The sequence below is a fragment of the Psammomys obesus genome, unplaced genomic scaffold, assembly GCF_907164565.1.
Source record: "Psammomys obesus unplaced genomic scaffold, mPsaObe1.curated_primary_1811, whole genome shotgun sequence".
In the NCBI taxonomy this organism is placed as follows: domain Eukaryota; kingdom Metazoa; phylum Chordata; class Mammalia; order Rodentia; family Muridae; genus Psammomys; species Psammomys obesus.
In genome coordinates this window covers 21,216,189-21,237,491 of record NW_026592118.1, presented here as the reverse complement: position 1 = coordinate 21,237,491, position 21,303 = coordinate 21,216,189, and the positions used below count along the sequence as shown (strand labels likewise).

General features: G+C 36.8%; 1 protein-coding gene across 3 annotated transcripts in view; it reads left to right on the top strand.

Annotated features, from left to right (window-relative positions):
- The window catches only part of Pclo (piccolo presynaptic cytomatrix protein), a 335,738-nt gene that overhangs the window by 3,795 nt on the left and 310,640 nt on the right, over window positions 1-21,303 (top strand). For all 3 annotated transcript variants that reach the window (XM_055612550.1, XM_055612549.1, XM_055612551.1), the window contains exons 2-3: window positions 1,967-3,368; window positions 19,276-20,673. In XM_055612550.1, coding sequence (XP_055468525.1) covers window positions 1,967-3,368; window positions 19,276-20,673 — 2,800 coding nt within the window. The remainder of the gene's footprint in view (window positions 1-1,966; window positions 3,369-19,275; window positions 20,674-21,303) is intronic.

Below are 21,303 nucleotides of genomic sequence, written 5' to 3'. Positions count from 1 at the left end.
TACATACCAATAGCACCTAAAACCAAGTTAGATTTTGCAGATACTCCTTTCAGTAGAGTTTTGCATTGTATTAATTGAATGTGAGACATTTGTAGGATAATGCCAAAATCTATACCATGTATCTCTTTGGAAATAACCTATTTTCAGTTATATACTGTGGCTTTTATTCCTTCCCATGCACAGACAGGGAGTCTTATAAAGAAGCATTTGCAATATGTCCAAATGTAAATGTGTAGCAATGATTAAAAAATAATATCACAGGCCTTTTGGAAATAACCCAGGAAATAGTTTGAGTTTCTTTTTAAGTGAAAGCTTTGGAAACATAGTAAAATATCTACTTTAAAAAACCGATTTCCTGGAGGAAACTGCCTAAACTCTTTTATTATTGTTAGTATTAATATTATATACTGCTGCGATCAATTATATCACCTTCCACATACCATGCAGATATAGTACCAGTGAGTTACAACCTACCATAGCCACTCATTTTGTTACATCATTTTATGCATATGTGCCAGTGAAAATTATTTTATTTCTAAGCCTTTGCTACAAGTTATACTTTTTCATTTCTTTCATCCTTCTCTTCGATCCCGATTTAGGTTGTAAGGATTAAGGAAGTTCTGAAGAAAATAACTAAATAACACAAAGTTGAAAATATGTGGCTGTGGCCCTAACTAGCCAATTTTGGACTGAATAAAAGATGTAAATTGTATTGTGAACATATTTCAGGTGTTCCCAAATTATTAATTATTTTTTCTGTTTCTTTCAAAAAGAAACATATATTTTCCAAATATAAAATGACATAAATAAAACAAAAGTATTTATCTGGCTTTCCCCAAGTTACAGTATGGAATGCAGTTAGCTATACTTTGGTTGTTGAAAAAAAATGGCTTATTCAAAATTTAACATATATAACTTTAATTATTCAACTCATATTACTTAAGGTTTAGCATATCTACATAATGTTTTTAAAAGAAATAATTGTCTTTTAAAGATTCTTGTCACAGCCTCCTAGCAATGTCAGTGATAATAGATAAAACTACAATGGTAACAATAAATAATGTCACAAATACTGAATGAAGCTGTAACATGTTTTTCTTCACTGAGGAAAGTAATAACATTTTCCAAAAACGGAACCATAGCTAGTTTTATGCTGCTTGGCTACCAGACCAAGATACTCTAAGTATCTCAAAATACTGTAAGCCTTAGCTGATATGTTGCAGTAAAACCCTCAGATTAATTAAGTATTAGAAAAGGTCAAGTAATATTGGCCTTGTACAAGAAAATTTGTTTCTCAAACAAGGTTAGTAATTAACATACAGATCTTTATAAAGTTTAATAAGGATAGTGCCTGATGGGTGTTACCATTCTAGGTAGAACAGGGCAAACTGAGTAAAGCATTAGATTTCTTCAGCATACTAAAAAAAAGTGTCATGTAAGCTCCATTACCATGAATTCACCTAAATGTCACACTGTGTACCTTATGTAACTAATATGAGTTGTCAAAGTTAAGTAAAAACTAACCCAGAAAGCTGTTATATGTAAAACAATACTTTTTCTTCTCATTTCTCTTTGCTTTCTCTTGATCATAATTTTTAATCAAAAAGGCAGTACAGGCAATCACAAATGTGTTACAATGTGACATTACATTGTCCTTTTGCAGTTTTACCTTTTTAAACCTATATGTTATATTCTAGTAAGTATATTTACGTAAGTTTTTATTATTTAACAACTAAATTATCATCACTCACAAGTAGCTTTTGTGACAGTTCTTGTTGAAAATTTTATCCATTCAAAAATAACAGACAAGGAAAGTTTTATGATCAATATAGGTTGCAACACAAATTGTATCTACATTCGAGTTACAAAACAAAACAAAACAGAACAACAACAACAACAACAACAAACCCAAGAGCTTTAAATGTTGGTTTGTTTTGAAGTAACTTCCACTATTTTAATTTTCCAGGAAACAAGAGTTGGATAGTAGTCAGCCTCCCCAGCAACCAGGAAAGCCACCAGACCCTGGACGCCCGACTCAGCCTGGCCTCAGTAAAAGCAGAACTACTGACACGTTTAGGTCAGAACAGAAATTGCCTGGAAGGAGTCCATCCACTATTAGCTTGAAAGAATCAAAGTCCAGAACTGATTTTAAGGAAGAGTACAAGTCTAGTATGATGCCTGGTTTCCTGTCAGATGTTAACCCTTTAAGTGCTGTCTCCTCTGTTGTAAATAAATTCAACCCGTTTGATTTGATATCAGACTCTGAGGCATCCCAGGAGGAAACTACAAAGAAACAAAAAGTTGCTCAGAAGGACCAAGGGAAATCCGAAGGGATCTCAAAACCCCCCTTACAGCAGCCATCACCGAAGTCCGTTCCTAAACAGCAAGGACCTCTGAAAGAGGTGATACAGCAAGATAGCTCTCCCAAGTCGGCATCTTCCCAGCAAGCAGAAAAAATAAAACCACAAGCCCCCGGCACAGGAAAGCCTTCCCAGAAGAGTCCAGCCCAAACACCAGCTCAGCAACCAAGTCCTGGGAAACCTGTAGCCCAACAGCCTGGGCCTGCAAAGCCCACAGTCCAGCAGCCGGGGCCAGCAAAGTCCTCAGCACAGCCCGCTGGGACAGTGAAGCCTCCAGTTCAACCTCCAGTGACAGCCAAGCCCCCAGGTCAGCAGACTGGATTAGAGAAGACCTCATCACAGCAACCTGGGCCAAAGACTCTAGCTCAGACTCCTGGGCTTGGAAAGGTTCCAGCCGGGCCAGCAAAGTCCCCGGCCCAGCAGCCAGGGACAGCAAAAGTCCCAGCTCAACAGCCAGGGCCACCGACTTCGCCTAAGGTACCTGGGCCAACAAAGACTCCATCTCAGCAGTCTGGGCCTGGAAAGATACCAGCTCAACAGCCAGGCCCAGCAAAGCCTTCACCCCAGCAGCCCACCCCGGCAAAGCCCCAGCCTCAGCAGCCCACCCCGGCAAAGCCTTTACCCCAGCAGCCTACCCCGGCAAAGCCCCAGCCTCAGCAGCCCACCCTGGCAAAGCCTTCACCCCAGCAGCCCACCCTGGCAAAGCCTTCACCCCAGCAGCCCACCCCGGCAAAGCCCCAGCCTCAGCAGCCAAGCATGGCTAAACCCTCAGCTCAGCAGCCCACGAAACCAATAAGCCAAACGGTTACTGGAAGACCTCTGCAAGCACCACCAACTTCTGCAGCACAGACTCCTATACAAGGCCTCTCTAAAACCATCTGTCCTCTTTGCAACACCACTGAACTTCTGTTGCACATTCCAGAAAAGGCCAATTTTAACACATGCACTGAGTGTCAAACCACCGTCTGTAGCCTCTGTGGTTTTAACCCCAATCCTCATTTAACTGAGGTGAGTGAGTTGATACCAGTCCAAGCTCTGTAAGCAAGCATCGCAGACAGTACACACCTGATGCCTGCTTTGTCACATAAGACAGGGAGTGGTTGTCTCATTCTCCTCCCCCTCCTTCCCCTCTCCCCTTCTTCCCCTCTCCCCTCCTTTCCCTCCCCCTCCCTCCCTCCTCTTTGTCCTTTTCTTTGCCCTGTCAACTGTAAATTTATTTTTATAAAGCCTTCTCTCAACTGAAAATCCTAACATATTGCCACAGTTTCTAAAAATGTGGTATAATATACAAGTATTAATTGAAGGAAGGAACTGAACTCCCTGGTGTGTTAATTAATATGTTAATTAAACACATATTAAACTGTGTTTGTATCTACATTGTTTCTTAGGGTGAACTGATACTGGTTTAATTTTTTAAATTGATGCTTCTAGCTCCCATAATTTGATATTGTTGTATGGTTTGTTTTAGTTTTAGTTTCATTCCTCTCTCTCTCTCTCTCTCTCTCTCTCTCTCTCTCTCTCTCTTTTAAGACAAGGTTTGCCATGTAGCCCAAGCTGACTTAGAATTTTGCAGTTAAAGTTGCTTCTAACTTGTGATCTTCCTTCTAGAGCCTTCCAAATTTTGGGATAACAGGCCTGCTCACCCACATCCAGCTCACATTTTGATACTATTAACTGAGATAAATTTGCGTTTCAAAAGATGAATGATAATTTTTAAATTTAAAATATATTTTTAATATTAGCTGAAATTCGGTTTTCAATTTGTACATGCCCATCCCCGTCAGTGATTCCTCAATATCCAAAGATGATATACTTTCTTCATTAGCTGAGAGTCACTTATAACAATGTGGGCAGATCAACAGCATGAAGTTATTGAAATGGACATATTGCTGATGTCTGTATTCTCAGAAGGTGTTCCCTAGAGAGCCTGCTTCACCCTCAAATCAAAAGGGACCAACAGTAAGGAGCAGGACTACAGGTTGTTTGTTCTTAGTGTTGATAGACTAATTCTCAGACAGTCAGAAAGTATTAGCTTAGCATTTAAAGGCCTGGGATAAAGTAGTATTTTAATAGATTGATACTGGGGACATTTTAAAGGGAAGAGACTAAATGTCACAGTGCAGTAGAAAAACTAGGAAATTCTTCGAATTAAAAAATAATGACATGTTTGTCTTTCAGGGTCTGGTTTATCTCATTTGGGATGATTTTTTGTCTGTAAATTTTATGATTTCTTTCTTTTTTTATTTAATGCCTGTGTAATACTTCATTGTGTAAACATACCACATTTCTTTATCCATTCATCTGTTGAGGGTCATCAAAGTTGTTTTCAATTTCTGGCTATTCTGAATAGAGTAGAAATTAATATTGTTGAGCAAGTTTCTCTGGCAGGATGCCACATTCTTTGTATACATGCCCAAGAGTGCTATAGCTGAGTCTTGAAGTAGATGAATTCCCATCTTTCTGAGGAACCACCATACTGATTTCCATCATGGCTGTACAAGTTTGCACTCCCATCAGCAACCGTGTGTATTCCCTTACTCCATGCCCTCGACAGCATGAGCTGTTACTTGCTTTACTGTTCTTACCCATTTGAACAGAAATCCCAAAGTGGTTTTGACTTGCATTTCCCTATAGGATAAGAATGTGGAACATTTCTTTAAGTGCTTTTCAGCCATGAGTTTCCTTTTTTGAGAGTCCTTGCTTAGATCTGTACCCCATCTTAAAAATCATGTTATTTGTTTTCTTGACTTTTTTGAATTCTTTATATATTTTGGAAAACAATCTTTTTCTCTTCTATAGGCTGTTGCATTGCCCAAACAGCAGTATTCCTTTCAGTTTCATGAGGTCTCATTTATTCACTGTTGAGCTTATTGGTATTGTTTTCAGAAAGTCTTTTGTGTGTGTGTGTGTGTGTGTGTGTGTGTGTGTGTGTGTGTGTGTGAATGAGTTTAAGACTGTTCCCACTCTCTTTTCTACCAGGTTCAGTGTATCTGCTTTTATGTTCAGATCTTTGATCCACTTGTAGTTGAGTTTTATGCAGTGTGGTAGGTCTGAACATTTGTATTCTTCATTCTGGTTGCTTCTGTAAGCTTTAAGTGGGGGAGAACACAATATGTTATTGGGAAAAGGAGTCTTTTTTATCTGAAGTCAACATCATAATAGATGTGTAGATTTGGTGTGAATATAGAACTTTTAGTATCTGTTTCTAATTTAGAAAATGTTAATTTCACATGGTTGAGGCTAACATGATAAGGTGTTAATAACCCACAAACCAAAACATGTTAGGTTTGAACATCAAACAGAGGCTGAATTTTTTTTTAAGCTTGCAGAAGCTTTGTTTTGAGTAATTTTATTCCCTGATTGTATTTTGAACACAAAAATAAATGAGATGTAAATTGTTCTCTGGGAAAAAAAAGAAATAATGTGAAGGTGAAATAATAATAATAATATAAAATGAATGTGAATGGACTGGGGCTTAAGGGTATAGGCAAAGGTTTATGGCATTTTTTAATTTGAGGAGGTCTGATACCGCCTGATATATAGAAGGAGCATTAAGTCAATCAGGAAGACAGTTGTTAGTGGTTTGTAGATGATTTAAATATCTCTAAAGGATGGGGGCTGTATACTCTATAAATGAAATTGTCTCACCAGTATCAATGATGAGGATTGATAGTTATTATGTTTATTTGGTCACTAAATTATAATGTATGAGAAAAATATAATTTCAAAACTTGTCAAGTCCACTTTGTTATCTGAAGTATTTTAGTTTTATAACCAAAGCTTTTATTGGGTTTTGTAAAACCGTGTAAGTGAGCCGTTGCTTACTTATAAAATTACAATTACTATAAACACACTATTATGTGTTCTTATAAATGATAGCCAGAGTTATATTGTAATTAGAGGTTTAGCTGTGTGTGTGTGTGTGTGTGTGTGTGTGTGTGTGTGTGTGTGTGTGTAACTTCCAAAATTTTAGTTAAGTTGTATTTTGGCCCACAAAATACTGTTTTGATAATGATACAAGGCAATGGTTTGAAAGACAGATGGTATTTTAACTGAATATTTGCATTTATTATGCTTCAGTGGCAAGTCACAAAGCAAAAAATGCAGTTAGAAATATATGCATCATGTATTATTTATATCCCTAGCATTTCAAAGACACATATTATTTAAATGTTTAATAAATAGAAGGCATTCCACTACATGGTTATGGGACAGACATGTGACTAAAGCATAAATGCTGAACTTATCATAGTTAAGATATACTGCATTTATGTATATACCAGCAAATATTATATTGATTCAGGTGATAAGAGATGAAAGACATAACCAAATTTGATGAACTCTTGAGAATGAAGAATGGGGAAAGCTTCATGGAAAAAGCGTCTTTCCCAAAAAGTATCAGAATAAATACTGTCATTTATTTATAGTATTTTAAATACTAGAGAACATGCAGCAGGTTAGGAGTTGAGCAAGACCCGGACATAGAATAATTTAGAGCATACTTAGGGTATTAAGCGTACATCTGGAATGGTGAGATGGATCATTGTATAAAGGCACTAAGCATACCTGCTGTACAGGCCTGGAGCTCTGGGCAAGGCCCCCAAATGACCTACTCCTAAAAGTTTCCCTCTGATCTCCATATGTGCACTCTGAGTACTCTTTTGTAATTCAACTTAGTTCTCCGTGTGTAGAAGAAGGCCTTTAAGTTACCTGCCCTCTCTGGAGACTGTGGAGATGGGAGCTGTTCCAAATACATCTTAAGAAGCCCCTGGCTGCCAGCCTAGTGCTCTGGTATGGAGAGGAAGTCTAGTTCTTCATTCTGGTCCTTTAATGGAATTAATCACTGCAGTGCAGGCTTTCCTTGAGTCTTTCTGATACAAACTGAATATTTACTTTCTAATTAGTGACAAAGGATTTTTGCTGTTGTTTTTATAAATTTACTTTATCACTAACAGTGAATAGCCTCAGGCAAGACACATTTGTAGACAGATTTAAAGGCTTGTCCTTAATGCTGGTTCATTCTCTCAACTCACCTGAAATTATACAATATAAGAAAATGACTTGCCATTTTCAGAACATTGATAATGAACTAAATATTAGTGATGAAATTGAATTTGTTTAATTATTATTATTAGTAGTAGTAATTATATATGGCTTTTGGTCAAAACTAGATGTTTAATTAAACAAAAGCATAACTACCTTTCAAGATCAAAACAGTTACAAAATGAAACTAGACTTTCATATATAGATTTGCATGTAAACCTAATTTAAAAGATGAAATAAAACATGTTTCATATATTTTAGTTAAGGAAAGTTGTTTCACTAGTTACCCTATAGCAATAGGCCTGTCACTACTGATTTAAGAGAAATTCTGTGTTTGTGTATGTGTGTGTATGTGTGTGTGTGTGTGTGTGTGTGTGTGTGTGTGTGTGTAACAGGGATCGTTAAGAAGACCTGGAAAGAGAAGAGCAGAGAGGTTACAGTAAACAAGAAGGGATTGCAGGCACCTCTGGTGAAAGAAAAATAGGATAGCATTCTTCTTCTATTGGGATAGCTGAAAGAACTTCTACAAAAGAGGAAATTTTCTTTTTCAATTGCTTGCTGTTTTTAGCACAGAGATCTTGTGTTGTTTTTTTTTTTTTTTTTTAAAAACCCTCCAATTCTAAGTAAAATTGCTACACAATTCCCTTCAAAAAAGAAGAGCAACTCACAAATGTTGATCGCCTCCATCTTTTGAAGTATTAAAGGTGTAGTACCTCCACAACATGTGAAAAAGGATTGGTAATATAAGTTGATGAGGTTAATCAGTTGCAGAAATAGATGGAAATTGCATACCGTTGAGGACAAGCTGAGGAAAAAGTTCACAAAGTCATCTTGGAGTTTCTTTGGATCACCAAATGTGAAAATGTAGTGGGTTCATTCAGGTAACATAAATAACAGGATTTATATGCCTTCTGCGAAAGATTTAAGAGAATATCTCACTAATGATTACCATACTCAAATTTCAGTGGGCTGATTGAAGATAAAAATGGACTTGGTTAATGACCTGGAAAACAAAAACCCATAATTGCCCCAGATTACAGAACCAAAAAAAAAAAAAAAAAAAAATCCAAAGTTCTTCAACCACTTGCTTAGCATCAGCTAAGTTTCATGGATGTTCTAGATTCTGAACATTCAGACTTGAACAAATTAGGCTAGAGGAGGGTATTCTAGTCAGCATCACAAATAACTAAAACATATGGTATGGCAGATGGTAAAAGTGTTATAAAGAAAATGAAATACTGGAGGGTATTGTGCAGGAGAAGGATAGGGACTGAGCACTGTGGTCCTGTTTCTCTCAGTTGAAGGTTAGTATTTTAGGGCTAGGGTTAGTAGATGATTTGGGAATAAAAGTCTTAATGAAGTAGATGAGATATCTTAATGGGTAAATGTGCTTGGCACGAAGCATGACAGCTGGAATCTTATTCCTGGAACTTACATCATGAAGGGAGAGTACCCAAAAGCTGTCTCCTGACTTCTACACAGGACCCATGGAATGCATGCGCCCCCATGCACAAAATAAATAAATGAAAAAAAAAAGTAGATTTTAACGAAGTTCTAAATTGCTGAGTGTAGTTGAATGTTAAAGGTGAAAGTAATAAAGAAATGTAGAAATGCATTTAGTAATGTGTAATTCTGAGATCAGCTCATTCATAAAATCCCCACTGTAGAGATTAATTTTTATCCCTAGAAGTAACTGACATTAAGTTGTCTTTTGGTAACTTTTTATAGCAACTTTTTATAGTAACTTTTTAACTTTTTATAGCAAGAGAAAAATGCAGAGCATTGTAAATTTATAACTCAAACATAAAACCAGAGCTCATGAAGTTATAGCAATATCCACTACAAAATGTAAAATCTAAGGCTATGGTGTTGGCTCTACAGTGCCAGCCTTAGTGCCAGAGAAGGAGGCTCTTACTGTTAATGGTGCATCTTTTGTACTACTTTTTTAAACTTACAGATTCATGTCCAAACTAAAATCAACACTGAAGTGATCTGAACAGTCTAATTTATAAATGTTATTAGCCTAAAAATTATATATGATGTTAACGGTTTGATAAATTATTTAAACTTATTATGCTAAAAAATTCTTTAGCCCTGGTATTTGTGCTGGTTAGCTTTCTATGTATTACTGCAGTACGTACCTGGATAGTTTGTGAAGAGAGGAGTTTTGTTTTGGTTCACAGTCCTGCAGCTTTTTTCTTGTGGTCAGTGGCCTCTTGATGTTGGGCCTGTGGGGAAGCAGCATTGTGGCAGGGACAGTTGAAGGAGCAGAACGCCTCACCCCATGCTTGGAGAATAGAAGTCAACAGGAAGAAGGAACCAGTTTTCAATTATCTTCTTCATGGGAATGGTCCTAGTGCTTAGACGAGTAGGCCCATCTCTGGTTTTCTTCAGCTCTCAGTCGTACTCATGTGGGGATCAGGCTTCTAACACATGGGTCCATTGATGATGCTGGTCAGTCAGCATCTTCACTCATGTTAAAGGATTATATATACTCTAACTGGTATCAGGTTCCTATGAAGTCTTTAAGAGAAATAACATTTCATAATTCTAAGCGTAAGAGTTTTGGAAGATACAAGGCATTTGTTTTGTTGCAATGATCTAGAAATTCCTATGTCTTTTACTATTAAAAGTAGAATATCTTGATTTTAACAAAAGTTTACCATTAAAACTAGTGTTTTAATGATGTTAACATACCAGGAAGGCATAAGTACTTAAAAATATGTGTTATTTAAATATGTTCAAAATATTTCATTGAATCCCAATCTTTTAAGCTGTCTCTCTGATTCTTTTATTCCTTGGCTGTACTGTTTATACAGAGCTTCAGGCTGTACTTAGCCACTAGAACTTCAGCCATTACACTTTGTTATTTTTGTCTGCTAAATGACTGAACATTTTGGGTGTCTTTCTGAAGAGCTGGCTTTTATTATGTCTACACTGCTTGTTATGTATTATTACATATGGTCCATATAGTTTAGTAATGGCAGATGTTGTTCTGTGAAAGCAGATAACTGAAGCTAATGAGGCCACTTATTGAATCAATAAATAAGCTTAACCTAGTGAGTAGTAGTAACACCTGCCACCTCCTGTCCTCTGAGAAAGCATGAAAATGTAACATTTTGACTCACGTCAAATATTAATTGGACACGGCAACCCATTACTTAACAAATATTTCACGACTATTTCACCGAAGACAAATGTATAGAATAATCTATAACAACTTTATAAATTTCCATAAATAATAACATCAAATACATAGATGACGTCAGATGATCTGAGGTCTTGCTTTAGCTCTGCCTTCAGGCTTGTTGATGGTAGTATAACTTTACTAGAAATACAACTAACAAACAATGTTATGATAAACAATGCTGTCTTTTTCTTAAGAAAAGATACTGGGCTTTTGTCACAACTTGGGAAATAGTCATTTGAACATTTTTATTTTAAACTATTTACTTATCAACTTATTTTAATTTTGACATTTAGTACTTTCTTATTGACGTATTCATTTTTTTCCTAATCTAATTACACTGGAATTCAAATTTAAAAGCATTTTGAAATATATAACATTTGCTTATTAATTAGTGATAAGATAACTCTGGAAAAGTGGAAAATATGGGTTTCTAGAGTTGGACATCATGGGTTTGAAGTCTTTTTTAACATTGATTTGTTCAAGCTATTATTTTTCTAAGTGGTTGGTTTCATTCTTTCGTTGAGATAGTGGGCATAATTAAAACTGGAACTGTTTTTTGTTTTTGTCTGCTAAATGACTGAATGTTTTGGATGTAGGATATAAAGCTGGAATTGTTTTTAAGTTGATATTATATCTACATTATATTATTGCTGTTATTAATTGGTGTAATATTCTCTCAGTCAGTAGGGGATTAGTGTCATTTTTGTTAGTTTCATTTATAGGTTAAAAAAATGATGGTAAGAATTTAAGTTTTATAGAGGCATACAATTTTCTAGCAAAAAGTCCTACAATAATCTAGATTTACTGAACCCTAAAGTTAACATTGATCTATAGAAGAGCACATTGTCCTTAACTGGACATTAAATTTACTAGGCAGTCACTAAATTTCTAAGTTACTGAAAGTATGTGTGTATATATATATATATATATATATATATATATATATATATATATATCCTCAAGAGTTCAAAGATATTTAACTTATTGTCCATTTTGTTTCAGAAAAGCAATTGTTATAAAAATCAAAGATCTTGAAGAAGGAACCTGGTTTCCTATCTTCCTGACTACCCTTGCTGAAAGCCTTACATTGATGACTGCATTTTTGTTTTCTAGGAAAGCTGAGAGCTCCTAATCTGAGCTGGCCACTTTATCAGCATTTCAAAATAAAGATTAGGAAGTCCATAGATGCTATTCCTAAGCATATCATTTGGCATCTAGAAGGACAGACAATAAATTAGCAATTTAAGATGCAAATTTGTAAAGTAGAATATATGTGGAGAGAGAGGGAGAGAGAGAGGCAGAGGCAAGAGAGGGGGAGAGAGACTACCTAAATATAAAACAACTTACCACAATTGTGTTTTTAAAAAGCATTAACTATAAAATATATTTCATAAAAATATTATATAATTAATTAATTAGTCAGAAGTTTTAGTTCTATATGTAAAATGAATTTTAGCAACACATTCAACTCATTTAAAATAAACAATTTAAAGGGGGAGGTAGAAAGACTTGGAAGGGACAGGAGTTCTACAAGGAAACCAACAGAAACAAAAAATCTGGGCCCCAGGGGTCTTTTCTGAGACTGATATTCCAACCAATAACCATGCATGGAGACAGCCTAGAACCCCTGCACAGATGCAGCCCATGGCAGCTCAGTGTCCAAGTAGGTTCCTAGTAAGGGGAACAGGGACTGACTGTCTTTAACATGAACTCAGTGGCTGGCTCTGAGGGGGGGGAGCAGCCTTACCAGGCCACAGAGGAAGACAGTGCAGCCAGTCCTGATGAGACCTGATAAGCTAGGGTCATTTGGAAGAGTAGGAGGACTTGGAGAGGGGCATGGGAGGAGATAAGGGAGTGAGGGTGAGATTGGGAGGGAAAGAAGGAGGGGCTACAGATGGGATGCAAAATTAATAAACTGTAATTAATATAAAAAATTAAAATAAAAAGAAAAAACAAACAATTTAGTTGACAAGTTTGTCCATATGTGAACATGATGATAGGAATTCTTTGTTTGGATTGACTGAAAAAAAAAAATAAGCTTCAGTCCAGGTTTCCTCTTGTTTTGTTGTACTGTCAGAGGAAGAACGATTTCAAAACATTATCAAAAGAAAATGAAAGGTAATGAAAATTTAGATTAAATTTGTTTAAAACAATGGCAGAATAATGTAATGCTGATGAATCATAATTTTAAACCCCATTTCCCTGATATATATCTGTGAAGTGTGTTTGTATGAAGCTGTGCACCATTCAAATCATTTACAGCTTGAAAAACGTCCCATTCAAAAACTTAAAATAATAGAAAGTTCCCTTAGAAAAACATGCATTTTTACATAAGATTTAATATATTTTAGCATTTCTGGCTTTTTATAAACTGTGTTTTTCCTTCCCAAGCTAACACACACAGGTGACTGACTGCTAATTTCCCTGAGTTCTTAGCCCATGTTGAATTCATACTTTTTTTTTTTTTTTTAATTTAGCCAGTAAAACTTTTGGTATATTTGACTAACATGGCTTATCTTTTATTTAATTTTTTAAATTAAATAGTTATAAAATAATACAGTAAGCTAGACTTGCACAAACACTGTTTAATTGGAGTCATTGCAGCCATAAGCTGCAAAGCCAAGAGCCCGAGGCTTCTGTTTGTAGATCTGCTGAAGCGTAGAAGCTTGAGAAGCTGCTTAGAAGTTTTAGTTATAATGTATGTAAATGCAGTCACTGAGAAGACATCCTCCTTTCCTGTGTAACTGTAGCAAACATGGGCTTTCTTTCCTAGCCGTGTGTTTTCTGCTCTAGAGGCCATGGAACCTGTGAGAACGGAGCCTAAAAGTGAGGTGACCTAAGTCTCATACAATAGCCAATTTCATTCAGAGCATCAGGAAACTTATATCAAGTGTTAAGAAAGGTCTCCTGAGTAACATTCTCATGAGTTCAAGCTGTATATAATCACAAGGACAAGGTATGTGTGGTAAAAAGATGTTTTCCACAGAGATATATAAAAGACAGTGGAAATACTTAATTGAATAACAATGGCAAGCAATGATGAATAATCTGAGGTAAACTCATTCCTATCTTCTAAACCTGGGAGGGGCACAAATGCATAACCCAAGAATGATTCCATGTTTTGAAGAAACTGAGGTCACATGACTTGTCTTTTTTGTTGTTGTTTTGGTTTTCGAGTTTTCTCAGACTTCCCTTCACTTGTCTCCATTCTGGACCATGTTCTGACAGCCATATACTTAGATATTGTAAAATGCGCTTTAGTGTCAGTTTTCTTTCTTTTAGGCAACTGTGGCAAACATTAAAACATGCTTCTATCATTTGAAACTGTTTGCAAGGATTGAGAATGGTATTGTTAGCAACTGGTGAATGTTGTGTTGGTCCATTCATACAAAATTGCCCATTTAGCATATTCATTACAAACGTTGGTCATAGTTGTTAAATAATTCAGCTGAAAACTGCAGTCCAGGGCAGCTCATTCTCCTTGTGGGTTCCCTAGTAAGGGGAGCAAGGACTGTCTCTGACATGGCCTCAGTGGCCGGCTTTTTTGTCACCTCCCTCTGGAGAGGCTGGTAGCCCTGTCAGTCCACAGAGGAAGATGATGCAGGCAGCCCTGATGAGACCTGATAGTGTATGGTCAAATAGAAAGGGAGGAGGACTTCCCCTATCAGTGGACTAGGGAAGGAGCATAGGGAAAGAAGAGGGAGGGAGGGTGGGGCTGGGAGGAGATAAATGAGGGGGCTGTAGTGGGGATACAAAGTGAATAAATTGTGATAAATAATAATCAATAAAAATAAAAAAAAGAAATCACAAAAAACAAAAACAGAGTTTAAGAGAAGCAACATCCAGCTACTTTAAGTGCTACATAAAGATTTTTATCAAGTTACAAAGAATAATACCACAGTTCTGAGGAATCCCATTATCTACCTTTTAATTGAAATAAATTATGCCGTGACATGCATAGCTAAGGATTACAACCACAGTGAGCCATCTGCAGCCAAAGTGCTGCTGGGTGCGAGTGTCTTCGTCAGTCACACGTGTCATGAGCTCTCAGCGGTCCTTGACTAGCAGCAACTGCAATCTGCTATGAAGCCCCAGCTTGGATTCTCTTTTGTAGTGCTGTGTTTTCAGACCTGTTGTCTGGATTTATTATGTCTTTCTATGGCATTCAAAATTAGGTCATGTTTTCAATACATCTTTTGAAATAAATTAATGAGATACAGGAGTAAACTTTGTAATGGTTTATCATTAAATATACCACACATTTATGTTACCCAACACAGAGATATGAGTATACCTGGTAAACGGCCAGTTCTTTTAAAGTAGAAGGGGGGGGGTGATAATTAGAAAATACATAAAGATGTTATGTATTTTAATTAAAATACAAATTTTCAAATTGGTAGTTAAGATGTGGCAGACTGTAGTTGCTGCAATAGTTGTGATAAAAGAAGAAATGAGATGATGTAGAAAGCTGGGTTGCTTTTAGGTCAAGACACATGACCTTACAGTGAGCAGAATCACAAGCTCCTCTCAGAGATGACAGCACCAACTTGACGGAGTGAATAGTCCATTTAAGAGTCATGATTTGCAGAATGATTAGTTGTAGGAATCAAGAATAAAACCCCAAGCAATTCTACAAAGTCATGATGAAAGTATGATTGAGGAAAAACAGACCAGTAACTAATATGAACACCAGCAGCTATCAGTTCCTGACGTCGTTCTTTTGATGGTCCATTATTTCAAGTACAGCAGCTATCTAAGTTGAACAAAGACTCCATTATACATTTTAGGTGGATTTAAATCTTGTTTTAGTGGAAGTATTCTTTTTGTTTGTTTGTTTTAACCATTATTCTTTGAGAAGTTTGCATTCTACTGTGAAGCTAAACACATGTGTTTACAAAACCTCAAAGAATTAAAAAAAAATTGCCATCTGAAAAAATATAAAAAAAATACTTCTGAATAGGAATGTGGGTTTTCTTCTGAGTCTCTTAATATCTACATTTGTTATTATTAGCTAGATGTATCAAGTTGAGTGTCTTTACTATTGTGGGCATGAAAGTCATAGTATATTTTTTTGGCAATCAGTAGTTTTGGTACAATGTTTAAATTGGCATCCATTAATTGAAATTCTATATGTGATAGTCACAATTAAATCTCTTGAGTGATCTGAATAAGATGTTGATTATTTCCCTACAGCCTTAGCTAATGAAAGTGCATTTTTGAGTGTATTTGAGATCTTCTACAAGGGCTCAGCAGAAAGGAAATCTTGAGCCCATATTATTCAGGGAGATATTAGGTTATTATGTGTAGATCTATATTAATACACACAGAGATTTGAGAATGAGCAGAAGCACTTTCTGACCTCTACCTTACCCATACTTATGAAGCATATTAAGTCCGGAGACTAAATGAATGAACACTATTATGCTGTTTTTTTGTTTTGTTTTTTTTTTAAGCCTCCCAATCCAGGGAGCTAATCGAATTAGATTAGATCATTACATAAACGTGTTTCTATATCTTGACATTCATTATGGATTTTTCTGTAAAAATAGCCTGTCAGGAACTTAAAGTTGACTATTTTGTTGTTTGTCTCATGTAATCTAGAATTTAGGACATTTCAGCTTGAGCTCTATTTAATCATGTTATATTCTTTTTTTAAATACTAACATTAAAAGTAAGAGTACTTCTAAGACATGACAGTTGAAAGCTCCTCTGGTACCACTATTTATTATTGTTTTACTTCCCGTTTTATCGAACAGATGTAGATGACTAAAATATTCTGTCAGAGAGGGGTACTGCTTGCGACAAGTAACCTGGGAGGTTGTTTCCGACATCTCTCTGAAAGCAGGAAGAAGTGAGGAGGACTAATATGTTTCTTTTTAAAAAATGATTAGTTAGCCCATTCTAAGTACTGGGATTTCTATGTTTAGCATTCAGTGTCTAGTAGGGGCTAACATTTTCCACTCATGGCTATCACAGAATAAAGAAACACTCATAAGGTAGGAAGGGGCAATTGTCAGAGACATGGTCACAAGTACAAGTGGCAGCAAGTGTTTCAGCTGATGACGACGGTGTAGCAGGGACCTCTGCGCAGCCAGCATTAGAGACAAGGGTTTAACTGTGAATGGGAAAAAAAAGAAAGTTACTGTTTCCAGATACAGAAATATCTGCAGCTATGCAACTATAGCACATTCTTTTCAGTTTCAGTACATTCAAGGATGACTGTTTACGTCCAGAGTTTCAGACAGAACCCAGATAGGGGTTCTAAGGAGAATTGGATGGAACCACATGATTAATATTAAAGCTTCTGTGCTGGCTGTGTTAACAAGGGTAATCCACAGCATAAAACGAGATGCAACAGTAAGCAAAGTTAGACATTATTTTTAATTCTTGAAATTTATATCAGCTAAATTGTTTTGTGTTCATGATACTGAGAAGGTCAAATACACTTTGGGGATCAAGAGAAACATAAGGAAGTCTTTCCCATTGGTTGCTTAATATCTTTGGGAGTTTGGGCATAGATCTTGCCATAGTGTAACTATGTAATTTTAGCATAAAAACATCAAGAGATTATTTTGATAGTAAAAGCTAGAAATAATCACTTCCCTTGTTCATTTTAAATATTATCTTATGGAAGTATATATTATTTGAGTTGTGAGGGCCAATAAGAGAGAGAGAGAGAGAGAGAGAGAGAGAGAGAGAGAGAAAGAGAGAGAGAGAGTCTTTGGAAAAGAAAAAGAATAAATGGGAAATTATTTTTTACACCCAATGCAGAGAAATTGTATAGTAACTGTAGTAAACATATGACAAAAATTTTAACTCGGATAACTGAGGACAGTGACATCATTTCTACCGTATGCCCTTTTATCTCTGTGCACTTTGTAGAGAACATAACTGGCACAAAAGTCAAAGTTGGCTTACAATTTCCTTGGTTAATTACGTGAATATTGAAGCTGGCTGTGAGCTTATTCATTTTCTCAGTATTAAGGCACACATGCACTGTGTGTGTGTGTGTGTGTGTGTGTAGATTTTGAAGTGCTGGCATAAAAATCATTTAGGTATTCATGAGATATGGCCAGTAGAATTAAATTAAAAACAGGTTCTTTTTTTTAAAAGGATAAAAAGTTGTTTGAATTATCATAACTGTAAGCAATGACTTCAACTCTTACTCTAGCAGTGAAGCAGAATATAGAAGGATGAAATATCGCATGTATTGTGTATAAAAGTAAAGTAATGCATTAAAGAGATAAAAGATAAGACAGTGACACGTGTTCATGGAAAGGGTGTGCTAAGAGAATTCTCTTAATAGACAGCCACACATGTGTCCTATCTCTTTCCCTAACTCCTTTCTGTATTTAAGTAGGTGTAACACTTAAACAATACGTCACTTAATTGTGGCCATTTCTCTGAGTTTATGTACATCAGACATTATATATGTTGTGGTAGTATGATAATTTCAAAGTTGGCCAAAGATGCACTTGAGGACCATGGATGGGCAGAAGCCCTAACAGTCACACTGTAGAAGAACTTACAGTTTTACTGCTGAGTTCAAGTCCATCTGCTCAGAATTTTCTACAGGCACCAGCACAGGCAGAAACTAGCAGGAGAGAAGGATTCATCATCATACTATTCTCAGATGCTTCTTCTCTATGCCTAAACTATTAACATTAACTTATGCCCTAATATGCCTTTTTTCTGACTTTTTACCTCGTTGTAGTTACAACCACCTGTGGGTGTGGAATTTTGGTTCTTTTTTCAGACACCTAATATTTAAAATATTGTCTGGTAAACATTTTTTTTGGAATCATATAAAATGGTTAATAGGTATGCTTTTAAATTATCTTATGAATTATTATATTAATAATATTCACACTTGTTCACAATCAATGAAATGTGAAATACAGGTATGATTGTATATATGTGTGTGTGTTTGTATTTCACCCATGTACCTTCCTCTTGTTCACTCTCTCCCCCTTGCTTCTATAGCAGAAACATATTCATAGTATTATCTGCTCTCTAAAACACTTACCTTCTAAACATCTTGATAAAATTTACAAGGAAACAAAAGTTTACTTGGTTAAATCATGCTATTTAAGATAACTAGAGTTAGCCTTAGTAAATAGTCTCTTTCTAACTTAACTTGCTTAAATTTTATTTTCAGATATGTAAATACGTTGACTTGGAAGTGGAAATGATACTTCTCTAATTTATGAAATCAGCAATGTTTTCATAATTTGACAACCCTGCCCTGGGATGTATAACTAAAATCTGATGATGAGCCAACATCAGAAAAAATACATAGCAACACAAAGCATAACATATTAGTGGAATCTAATTAGTTAAAAATCATGTTTTTATTATATATTACCTTCTATTTCCGGGACTAACCCACCTTAGTAAATCATCAATGAGGAATGACAATATAGAGGTAGAATAGAATCATGTTGTTTTCCTGTTTATTTTCCTTAAATAATACTGTATGCTTTAGTCTATGAGGTTCATTATCTTCCATAAAGTTAAAATTTGCATGTTTCAATCTATTGATTAAAGTAATGACTATAATTGATTCTTGGAACAAAGAGAGTTATAAATGGCAACAGGCATGCTTTTAAAACAGTTTGTGTGTGTGTGTGTGTGGGGGGTTACAGTGTTACCTTAGTAATGATGGTTATATGTTATTTTCAGATCAAAGAGTGGCTCTGTTTAAACTGTCAGATGCAGAGAGCTCTAGGAGGTGAACTAGCTGCGATTCCATCCTCACCGCAGCCGAGTCCAAAGGCTGCACCTGCACCTACAGCCACAGCCAGCAAACCATCTGGACCATTGCAACCAGCTTCCCCAAAGAAGGAGCCTCCGCCTAAACAGGACAGCCCAAAGGCACCAAAAAAGCCACCACCACTGCAGAAACAGCCAACTCTTCATGGACCTGCCCCCACGACAGCCCCCCAGCCTCCGGTGGCAGAGGCCTTACCTGAACCAGCCCCTCCCAAGGAGCCTTCTGCACCTCTGCCTGAACAAGCCAAGGTTCCTGCTGCAGATGTTAAACCAAAGCAGCCCAAGATAGCAGAGCCACAAGCAGACACCCAGTCTGCGTCAGCAGCAACAGCAAAGCCTGAAAGTCTGAGCTCTCAAGTGCAGTCACAGGCTCAGGAGAAAACAGCCCCTCCTTTGAAAACAGACTCTGCCAAACCCTCACAGAGTTTCCCACCAACAGGAGAAAAACTCACCCCATTTGATTCTAAAGCCATTCCCAGGCCTGCATCAGATTCAAAAATTATTTCACATCCCAGGCCCAGTTCTGAGAGCAAGGATCCCAAACACGTTGATCCAATTCCGAAGAAGGAAGAGCCTAAGAAAGCACAACCCAAGATGAGTCCTAAACCAGATGCGAAGCCAGTGCCAAAAGAGTCACCAACACCCTCTGGTCCACGATCTACCACTGGCCAAGCTGCACCCTCATCCCAGCAGCCCCCAAAGCCTCAGGAACAGTCAAGACGGTTCAGTTTGAATTTGGGTAGTATCACCGATGCCCCCAAATCACAACCCACAACTCCTCAAGAAACTGTGACCGGCAAACTATTTGGGTTTGGAGCATCCATCTTTAGCCAAGCTTCAAATTTAATTTCCACAGCAGGCCAGCCAGGAGCTCATCCACACACTGGGCCAGGTGCCCCAGCAAAGCAAGGCCCTACTGCATCTCAGACTCCTGCTGCTCAGGGGCCACCTAAGTCCACAGGTCAGCTCCCACCAGCACCTGCCAAAGTAACACCTGTGAAGAAGGACGCAAAAGCCCCAGCAGCCGAAAAATTGGAGTCCAAACCCGAGCAAGCTCCAACAGTGAAGAGAACAGAGAAAGATATGAAGCCACCACCTGGGAAGGTCTCCAAACTACCTTCTGAGCCTGAAAAGCCTGTCCTTACCCACAAGCCAGACAAGAACACCAAGCCCAAACCAACCTGTCCTCTCTGCAAAACTGAACTCAACATAGGTTCTCAGGATCCTCCTAACTTCAACATCTGCACAGAGTGCAAGAATCAAGTGTGCAATCTCTGTGGATTTAACCCAACACCCCACTTGACTGAGGTAAGCAATACCTACATTACATGTGGATGAGAATTTGTATCACTTTATCCTGAGCAGTTGAAGATATCCTCAAATTTCTGAGCAATAAAATGTGTTTGTACTGAGGAAAAGAAATGAGCATTGGTAGATCAGAAGAGGTTATAATTATTTCATCCACACATTATTGTGAATTCTTGTGGTTTTTTATGCATTTGTGGGTTATTATACTGAAAGTAAGAGATGGACTATGCTAGAAAATTAAAGTTTCAGTGGCTCTAGTCTTTCATAAATTAAAGATCCAAGCTTGGAAGTTTCTTTAGTTTTCATATAGAAAGTCTACATAAAAGTTATAATACATAGTTCTCATTCCTATAATTCTTCTGTCGTATATATAGTTTATTGTTTAAAATCATATTACTTTACTTGTGATTCACAGTCTTGCTGTGTAGCCCAGGCTGGCAAGGGAACTCATGATTCTCTTGTCTGAGCATCCCAGGTTCTGAGATTTGGGGCATGTGCTACCATGCCGTAGTCTTTGATACATTTTCAAAAAGAACTTTAGTTGATTAGATTCATCTACAATATGAATATTAATGGTTAAAAAAGTTGTGTAAGTTAATAATATTGCCAGATAAAATTAGTGATTCACAT